Consider the following 10,411-nt stretch of genomic DNA (forward strand, 5'->3'; position numbering starts at 1 on the left):
ACAATTACCATCTGAAACATGAGCAAAGCCTAAATTTCATTCACGCCCACAAGTTCCGAGTTCAGGAACTCATGAAGGATTAGATTTTGAGGAGAGAATGAGAAAAGAGAGGATGAGAAAAGTCAGAGAGGATGAGAAAAGAGAAGATGGAGGCTGGAAGGAAAATTAGAAAACCCTAGAGTAATAGGACTAAAAACCGTGAAAAATGAATAAATGGGCTAATGGGCTGTTGGAGTGTTGGGTTTTTAAAAAAAATAAACTAAAATTTTATAAATAACTCGGTACCGGTTCCGGGTACCCGGGTTGTCTGGATCCGGGACTGGGTACCCGGAACTGGAATTGGTTTTAACCGGGTACCCAGTGGGTACCGGGTCCGAAATTTTAAGTTCCGGTCCCGGAACCGGTTACAACCGGATCCGACACTTTGGACCTGGTCTCGGAACCGGTAAGACCAGTTCCGGGTCCGGACCCGGCGGGTCTTAACCGGTTCCGGGTCCGGTACCGTGTACCCTGGGTCTTTGCTCACCCCTAATAGGAGCCAGAATCAAAGCCTCCTTCAACCAATCAAAAGCTAGCAAGCAATCATTACTAAACACAAAAGGGGTATCCTTTACCAACAATTGAGTGAGCGACTTTGCGATTTTAGAAAAATCCTTAATAAACCGGCGGTTAAAGCCTTCATGTCCAAGAAAGCTCCTAATCCCCTTCACATTTGTGGGGGGTAGAAGGTGCTCAATTACCTCAATTTTGGCACGATCAACTTCGATTCCCCTACTAGAAATCACATGACCAAGTACAATTCCCTCCTCTACCATAAAATGACATTTTTCCCAATTTAGAACTAGGTTCACCTCTTGACACCTTTTTAACACTTTGACCAAATTTGAAAGACAAGTGTCAAAGGATGACCCAAAAACCGAAAAGTCATCCATGAATACCTCAATAGATGATTCAAGCATGTCGGAAAAAATGGACATCTTACACCTTTGAAAAGTGGAAGGTGCATTACAAAGTCCAAATGACATCCTTCAATATGCAAAGGTGCCAAATAGGCATGTAAAAGTAGTCTTTTCTTGGTCCTCGGGTTAGATTGAGATTTGAAAGAATCCCGAATATCCATCCAAGAAGCAATAATGACTATATGATGCCAATCTTTCCAATATCTGATATATAAAGAGGAGTGGAAAGTGGTCTTTCCAGGTGGACATATTCAATTTTCGATAATCAATGCAAAATCTCCACTCGGTGACCGACCTTGTAGAAATGGTCTCACCCTTGTCATTCTTAATGATGGTCATGCCTCTTTTCTTAGGCAAAACTTGAACTGGGCTAACCCACTTACTATCGGAGATAGGGTAGACTATGCTCGCTTCAAGAAGTTTTAAAACCTCTTTTTTCACAACTTCCTTCATGTTAGGATTGAGCCTTCTTTGATGCTCAATTGAGGAAGCATGATCATCATCAAGTAAGATCTTATCCATGCATATGGTGGGACTTATCCCCTTAATGTCATCAATTTTATACCCAATGACACTTCTATACTCCCTTAGAATAACTAGGAGTTTCTCAAGAGAAGTGTCATCAAGCTTAGCATTGATAATAACGGGATAACTTTTACTATCATCAAGAAAAGCATATTTAAGTAGAGGGGAAAGGGGTTTAAGTTCAACCTTAAGAGGAGGCGTAGTCCTCTCCTCTTTTACTTTCACGTCAAGTACTTCACATTTCATTACATCGTGGATTAAAGGTTGGTTGAGCAATAGATCATACCCCCTTGCTTCTTCACCCTCCTCAACTAAGCCTCCCGTTAGGATAGCTTGTGAAGGATCTCTTTCATACAATCCTTCTTGGAACTCTTCCAAGTCCTCTCTAATGTGTCAATTCTACAAACCTCATCAATCAATAGTTTTTTCAAAGTTGGTGAGAATGAAAATGAAATCTTTTCATCTCCCAGATTCAAATTAAATATTCCTTCCTTCATATCAATCACCACTCCCGTGGTGTTCAAAAACGGTCTCCGCACAAAGTGAGGGGTACCCTTGTATCTTCTTCCATCTCCATTACCACAAAATCACATGGCACAAAATCTCTTCCAACTTGCACCGGTACATCTTCTAGAATTCCCAAAGGTAGCCTAACAGTGCGGTCGGCGAATTGTAGGGACATTCTTGTTGGCTTCAAGTCTCCAACATTCAAGCTCTTTGCAATAGAATAGGGCATCAAGCCTACACTTGCCCCAAGATCACACAAAGCATCCATAGCTTCCAAATCTCCAATCTTCACCAGTATTGCATAACTACTGGGGTCACCAAGCTTTCGGGTAAGTTTATTTTGAATGATTGCACTCACTATTGGGTTTCGTTGTGTCCGACACTATGCGGAATAAAACCCTCCCAAAATCCGCACACAAATTAAAGTAACTAAACATGGATATTAATTAATTAACAATTACATAATTAATTAACAAGGAGAGAGAAAGACGATCTTACCCTTGACGCGTGCTTTGCTCTTTCTAAGAGCTCGTACTTGAAAGCGTTAGCTCCGCAAATGCGTAAGCCTCTAATGGCTCTCACCCTCGAGATCCGACCCGAACGGTCCCTACCCCGAAGCTTAGTCGGGGCTAGACTAAGAAAACTTAGAGTATTAAAATTATGGTATTCTCTTCTTGGAGATCCCTTAAAATTCACAACTCAAGTGTCCCTTCCCAATCCCAAATGATGGGTATTTATAGGGAAGGGAGCCTTGAATTCAAATCTCCCATCAATGTCAGAGAGTTGGTAAAAATGCACTTTATTCAATTTATTTTAATTCAAATTCAAATTGAAAATGCAAGTGAATCAACAAAAGCCAAGTGTCAAGAGGTGAGTAAGGGGGTTAGGTGAGGACCACAATGGGGGGACCAAACTCCCCTTGCTCCCCAAGCAATCCACCAAAAACTAGGTGCTCACCATGCATGAGCTGGCCACGCATGAGCTAGCTGGCAGCATGCCTTGGTTGCCTAGCATCATGGGTGGGCCTTCCAGGCAGCCCGCACAAGCCTACACACAGCTAGCAGGCCACGCACGCCATGCGGGCTGCTGCTGCTGTTGCGTTGCTTATGCTTGTGCTAGGCGCAGCCTAACTGCTGCGTTGCTTGCGGCTGGGTGCGAGGCCCAGCACACTAGTACGCTAGCACTCATGGCGCTCCAGCTACTAGCATGCGTGCGACTAGGTGCACCAGCCCACAAGCATGCTCGGCCAGCAAGCCTAACACGCTCATGCATGCTTGGCTTGAGGCACAGCCATGCGATACAGTTGGTGCCCTATGCTGGCTTAGCCTTTGCATGGCTAGGCCAATGCGAAGCTACGACTTAGCTTGAACTTGTCATTTGCTTGATTTCTCGTCTCGTCGAATTCTAAGTTCGACTCGACTTACGACGCTCGGTTACCACACTTTAAGCTCGATATCCGACGTCTTTGTTCGTAATACTCTAATGACTCATCTAATCCTTTGGATTGATTCGTCGCCTTGGATCGGTTACTCGATTAAGGTGTGACCCGAAGGGTTCAGTCAAGATTAAGTTGTAATATTAATTATACATTAATATAACTAATCGGAAAGGACCTCTAGCTTGCATTCCGATCACTTGACCTCACTGAATAATTAGCTTTCTAATAATTCCGAACCCTCTATCGGAATAATACACTTGTTGGAAGGACACCATTCCTTTCAATCTCCCACTTGTCCTTCCGGACAAGTGTGCAGTTAGTGTATAGCCCATTTCCTATGTCACTTAATGTCTCTTCATGAATTATAAGGTAAGATTCTTCGTTATCCTTATTACGTACAGAAGTGCTTCTCGATTTCCGAGTTTGACTGTCAATAAGCAGATGATTTCTAAAATCCATCTGAGCACGACCATGCATTTTCACAATCTCGCTCTTCGAGAGGCCTTGTAAACAACGAAGGCATGTTCCCTGTCGTTAATAGAAGGACATTCCCAGTCTTGTATTGTTAGCTTCCCTTACTAAGAGGACCTAGCCGCCCGAGTGTTGCCGTTATAATCCCCATTTACGGCAGACGTTTGAAAACATCAAAACGGACTAGTACTCAAACAAGAGAACTTACAATACTCATGGTAGAGAAAAAAGGTTCCGATAGCTATAATGAGAGATATACTTATGACGATTTTAAATCTCTTAAAGTATTCTCATAGGTTGATCCGGTATAGTTCCAAAACAATACCTGTGCAAATGATTTATGATAATCATGTCCTTATAGCACAAGAAACAGTGCTATAAATCACACTACAAACTAATCTCTAGTGGTCATTAATCATCCATCATTCAAATGACCTTGATTAGGGATAATTTTCGATTGAAATATTCAATGTTCACTTAACAAGTGTTTCTTTATCCAAGACATTGTCTTGATACCCTGTTTTGAATATTCTTAGAAATCGAATGGACTCATTATTACCATAATTAAATAGAAATGGAGTGATAATAATTTTGCAGAAAATTAAATTACTCCAAAAGCGAATGGTTCAACATAGTGTTTTACATTAAAAAACTCAAATTTAATTAAAACACATGAACAAGGAAATCAAAGCCAATCTCCAACGTGCCTGATTCCCATTGCCTCAACGTGCTTGTTGTGCTTCACTTGAGGTAAAGGTTTACTGAGTGGATCGGCTACATTGTCGTCCGTTCCAATCTTACAAATTCTGATTTCACCCTCGGACTTCCTTCCCTTATCATGTGAAATCACCTCTTGACATGTTTGACCTTCTAATGTTCCCTTGGCTCCCTGGCCTGAGCAATAGCTCCATTGTTATCACAATAGAGGTCTATCGGACCCTTGATGGAGGGTACAACATCAAGTTCACTAATGAACTTACGAATCCAAACTGCTCCTTAGCTGCTTCTAAAGCTGCCAAGTATTCGGCTTCAGTTGTAGAATCTGTAGTAGTGCTTTGCTTAGCACTCTTCCAACTAAACGCTCCTCCATTTAGACAGAATATGTGCCTTGACTGCGACTTGGAGTCATCTCTGTCAGTTTGGAAGCTTGCGTCGGTATAACCTTCAAAAACCAAATCATTACTTCCACCATAGACCAGGAATTTATCCTTGCTTGTTCCTTTTCAGGTACTTTAGGATATTCTTTGTTGTAGTCTAATGCGCCTCTCTTGGGTCTGATTGGTATCGGCTCGTAGCACTCAAGGCATACGATACATCCGGCCTAGTACATATCATGGCATACATGATCGATCCAATAAGTGAAGCATATGGAATCTGATTCATCCTCTCTCGCTTATCAGGTGTTAGTGGAAACTGCTTCTTGCTGAGAGTTATACCATGTGACATGGGTAGGTGCCCTCTCTTGGCCCCTTCGATGTTGAATCGTGCCAGTATATTATCAATATAAGTACTTTGGCTCAATCCAATCATCCTTTTAGATCTATCCCAATATATCTTGATGCACAATATGTACTGTGCCTCTCCCAATTCTTTCATTAAAAAACACTTTCCAAGCCAGGCTTTTACGGACTCTAACATTGGAATGCTATTTCCAATGAGCAATATGTCATCGACATATAAGACGAGGAATGCGATGTCACTCCCACCGACCTTCTTGTAACCACAAGATTCATCTAGATTCTTGATAAAACTAAACTTACTAATGGCCTCATCGAATCGCAGATTCCAACTTCTGCTTGCCTACTTTAATCCATAAATGGACTTCTTAAGCTTGCATACCTTCCTAGCATTGCTTGGATCCACAAAACCTTCCAGCTGTGTCATGTACATAGTTTCTTCCAAAATACCACTAAGGAAGGCGGTTTTGACATCCATTTGCCATATTTCATAATCATAATATTCGGCAAATGCTAGGATAATCCGAACGGACTTAAGCATGGTGACTGGCGAAAAGGTTTCATCATAATCAACGCCTTGAATTTGCCTATAACCTTTTGCCACCAATCTAGCTTTGTACACAGATACATTCCCATCTTTGCTGGTTTTCAACTTGAAAATCCACTTGCAACCGATAGGTGTGTAACCTTTGGGCAAATCAACCAAGTCCTAGACTTGATTTTCAAACATGGAGTCCATCTCGGATTTCATGGCCTCTTGCCATTTTGCAAAGTCGGGGATCGTCATAGCTTGTTTGTACGTTGCTGGCTCATCTCCATCCATAATTAGGATGTCTTGATGTTTAGTTAAGACAACACCGAGGTATTTGTCCGATTGAGATCTTGGCTGTTGCGACCTACGCAGGGTAATGGGTTGAGCATTTGCATTGACGGTTTGACTTTGACCAATGTCAACAGCTGCTTCTAAAGCACTTTGATTGTCAGTTTTGTTAGGTTGACTTTGTTGCTCGTCCTCTCAAACTTCATCGAGTTTAATTTTCCTCCCACTTGTCATTTTGGAAAGGTGCTCCTTCTCCAAAAAGACACCATCACGAGAAACAAACACTTTGTTCTCAAATTTGTTGTAGAAGTAATACCCCTTAGTTTCTTTTGGGTATCCCACAAAGAAACACTTGTCTGATTTTGGGTGAAGTTCGTCAGAAATTAATCTCTTGACATATACTTCGCAACCCCAAATCTAAAGAAAAGACAACCTTGTAGGTTTCTTCGTCCATAATTCATATGGATTCTTTTCGACAGCTTTTGATGGAGCTCGGTTCAGTGTTAGTGTCACGGTTAGAAGTGCGTGTCCCGAAAAAGAGATAGGAAGATCACTAAGACCCATCATTGATCGGACCATGTCTAACAACGTTCGATTCCTCCTTTCGGACACTCCGTTCCATTGTAAAGTTCCGGGAGGTGTCAACTTTGAGAGAATACCATTTTCTTTCAGATGATCATCGAATTCGTGGCTCAAATACTCGCCACCTTGATCTGATCTAAGTGCTTTGATTTTCTTGCCAAGCTGAATTTCCACTTCACTCTTTTGAATTTCTTAAAAGATTCAGATTTGTTCGACATAAGGTAGACATATCCATATCTACTATAGTCGTCCGTGAAGGTGATGAAATATCGATAACCATGCCTTGCGGGTGTACTCATTGGTCCACATACATCCGTATGTATAAGACCCAATAAGTCATTAGCTCCTTCTCCTAACTTGGAGAATGGTTGCTTTATCATCTTTCCAAATAGACATCCTTCGCAATTTTAAAACGACTCTAAGTCGAATGAGTCAAGAATACCTTCATGAAGAAGTTTCTTGATGCGTTTGATGTTAATGTGGCCAAGACAATAATGCCACAAGTAGGTTTGATTCGACTCAATGGTCTTAGCACTTTTGGTGGTATTATTAACGTTATAAACTTGTTTGTTTAGAGAAAGCACATAAAGACCATTTTCTGAATGTGCTTTAACATATAAAACATTCGAAATAAAATGAACAACTATTGCCTTTTATTCGAAATTCAAATCCCTTGGCATCCAACGCCGAAATTGAAATAATGTTTTCGGTAAATCTTGGAACATGATAACAATTTTTAAGTTCTATAATAAGCCTAGAAGGCAAAGACAAACTCAGAGTTCCAACGGATACGACTGACATCTTGGCTCCATTGCTGACCCGGAGTTCGACCTCTCCCTTCTCTAGCCTCCTATTTATCCTTGGTCCCTAAGCATTGGAACAAAGGTGTAAGCCACATCCGGTATCTAATACCCATGATGTTTTTCTAGCGAAGTTTAAGTCTATAGCAAAAATACCTGGTACAGAAGCAATGGTACCGTTCTTCTTATCTTCCTTGAATTTTAGGCAATCCCGCTTCTCATGTCCTTTCTTCTTGCAATAGAAACATTCGGAATCAAATTTAGAAGAGGCTACCTTCTTGGCCTTGTCGCTCTTGGTAGCGCATAACTTAGGCGGAAAAGTCTTCTTACTTTTCTCCTTAAATCCTCTATTCTTGCCTGAGAACTTGAATGGCTTGCCCTTTTTTTTATTATGAGCATGTCATGCTTCCCCTCATCCTTGATCATTTTCTCGGCTTGCTTCAACATCCCATGAAGCTCGGCGAGGGTTTTCTCCATGCTGTGCATGTTATAGTTCATCTTGAACTCATCATAGCCTTTGTGCAACGAATGGAGAATGATGTCAATTTCCATCTCGGTCGAATACCCAGCGTCAAGCCTTTCCATGTTCTCAAATAATCTGATCATTTTAAGTACATGTGGGCTGACTGGCTCTCCTTTCTTGAGCTTACTCTCAAGGATTTGCCTATGGGTTTCAAACCTTTCAGTTCGGGCCTGCTCTTGGAACATATTCTGAAGTTCAGAAATGATCTCAAAAGTCGTCTCCCTTTCAAAGAAAGCCTTTTGGAGGTCCGGAGACATTATGGCCAACATGATGCACTTGACATCCCGATTGGTAGTTTGCCATCGGTTAAGGGCAGCCTGAGTGACCTCCTCATTGGGAGTGTCGGGCATTTCCTCATCAAGGACGTATTCCTTTTGCTCTTGCATGAGAACTATACGCAAGTTCCTTTGCCAATCAAGAAAATTTGGCCCACTCAACTTCTCCTTGTCGAGAATTGAGCGTAACGAAATTGGTTATTTGAGTTATTTACAGACATGTTTCTACAAATGAAAGAATTTGAAATGAAAAACCATTCATAAAACCAATAAGTTTGAAATTTAAATCATATATGAAAATTTTCAATCTTATTGAGCGTCTTATCCACGCATTAATATTTGTCCCTTTTAGGCGAGAATAAAACGATTCTAAGATCCCAAAAATTAAAAAGTGATTAAGCATGCTTTGGCTTGTCTTAACACTTAATATTTTAGGGTAAGCAATCCAATTGCTGATAGCTCTAAGCTACTCTTGGTTCGATAAAACGTCGCATCTTATGCTTCCTTGACGTTTTATCTCCATTGCCACTACATCTAAGGACTCCTTACTGATATCGTTGAGCTTAACCAAGATCAACTTGTATACTTAGTATACCTTACGTTCCTAGGGAGATAGTGATGCCTTGCTTTGGCATAGCCCATCACTATGTGCATTAGTTCGGTAAGTGTTGTTCTTGGACTAACAAATTTGGCTCAATATTATAGGGACCTAGGGTTTCTATGTTGGTTGATTTAAGTGAACTTAATTAATCATCGCAACATTCGATATCCTAAACATGCATATAACATACCATTCATTCATATATAAACATAATTATATATAGAAAACATAAGTAAAAGATGCATTTGGCAACTAGCATGACCCCTTGACTCTTCGAGTCTTCAAGGGTCTTCGATGCATCCTCTTGGCTTCTCTTCTTAGAAACGCCGTCTTTGAGACATCTCCACCAAATATGCAACTACTAGTTATTATGACTAGGACTAATATAAATATTAAGGTACAAAAATACACAACGGTACGCAGACCGTATTTAGATTTACAAAAATACATAACGGATCGCATTCCGTATTTACTATCCAAATCGGGCCCTACTAGTTGCCATTTTCACAAAACCTGTGATACAATATACATTCCATTCATCCATTCACTATATGTGAATGACCCATGCATTTCACAACGTAAAACAAGTAACAATGCATAACACGCTCAAACTAGTAACTAACTTAGGTGGTTAATCCAATTAACGCGCCTAATTAAAACTAGTCAAAGTTGTTAACCGATTATGTGATTAAAGGTAATAAAATTAGCTCAAGTAATTAACTAAGCTCCCACTAAATTCCGCATCCAACTTAATTAATCCAATTAATTAAGTCGGTTAACCCAAATTTTGCCAAATTATTTTGCAAGTGCCAGAGGAACTGAGGGCTAGCCTCGTTAAAATAAAATAATTAAAATGGCAAAATCGCAAAACACATAGCCCATCGATGCCCAATTGCCTAGCACCAAGCCCCGAGGCTCGGTGTGCTAGGCACCAAAGCGCGACTGCCATGCGTGGCTGCTGCCCTCGCATACCCCTTGCTGCACCAAGCACGTGGGAGTGGCTGACAACATCGCTCGTGCGTTATGCTGGCCACATCAGCGTGCTTGCGTCCAAGCAAGGCTCGGCCTCAAAGGCCCTAGCCCGTGTGGGTTGTGCTGCCCACTGTCGCACACCGCAGCACCCCATGCATCGCACCGAGCTTGCACCGAGCGTGCACGAAACTCGCACACACCACACCAAGTGCACCAAGCTCCGCATACACATGCACCACGAGACACGCAACGAAGCACTAGCAGCCCCGCTCACCTCGGCAACCACATGTGGGTTGTGTAAGCAGCCCCGGCTGGCCAAGGGAGTGCTTGGGGTTTGTGTGCCTCGATTTGCGTGCTCGTGCCCTCGGGATTTTATCCTGATTTTTTTGTGATGTTAAAAATTAATTCTAAATTAATTTTAGAATTAATATTGGGCAAAAATTAAAATAAATCAAGTCCAACTCAAAATAAGTTCAATTTT

The 10,411-nt window shown here is 41.4% G+C and overlaps 1 protein-coding gene across 1 annotated transcript; it reads right to left on the reverse strand.

The window, feature by feature from the left end:
* Positions 1 to 479: 479 nt before the first annotated feature.
* On the reverse strand, positions 480 to 2,259 carry LOC110717023. The gene is made up of 3 exons (XM_021895663.1): positions 2,024 to 2,259; positions 1,255 to 1,869; positions 480 to 1,026 (listed from the first exon to the last, which is right to left on the reverse strand). The coding sequence occupies exons 1-3, from the start codon at positions 2,257 to 2,259 to the stop codon at positions 480 to 482; spliced, it is 1,398 nt and encodes a 465-aa protein (XP_021751355.1).
* Between the last annotated feature and the right edge of the window lie 8,152 nt (positions 2,260 to 10,411).

This window comes from Chenopodium quinoa, unplaced genomic scaffold, assembly GCF_001683475.1.
Source record: "Chenopodium quinoa cultivar QQ74 unplaced genomic scaffold, ASM168347v1, whole genome shotgun sequence".
NCBI classification, from domain to species: Eukaryota; Viridiplantae; Streptophyta; class Magnoliopsida; order Caryophyllales; family Amaranthaceae; genus Chenopodium; species Chenopodium quinoa.

Bases quoted from the DNA above. Each gene is read 5' to 3' on its own strand.
- LOC110717023 (XM_021895663.1), bottom strand. From the start codon at position 2,259: ATGGATGCTTTGTGTGATCTTGGGGCAAGTGTAGGCTTGATGCCCTAT. The intron at 1,870-2,023 runs GTGCGGAGACCG...TTGACACATTAG, and splicing joins ACAAGGGTACCCCTCACTTT to AGAGGACTTGGAAGAGTTCC. The intron at 1,027-1,254 runs GTCGGTCACCGA...TGCATATTGAAG, and splicing joins GGTGAGACCATTTCTACAAG to GATGTCATTTGGACTTTGTA.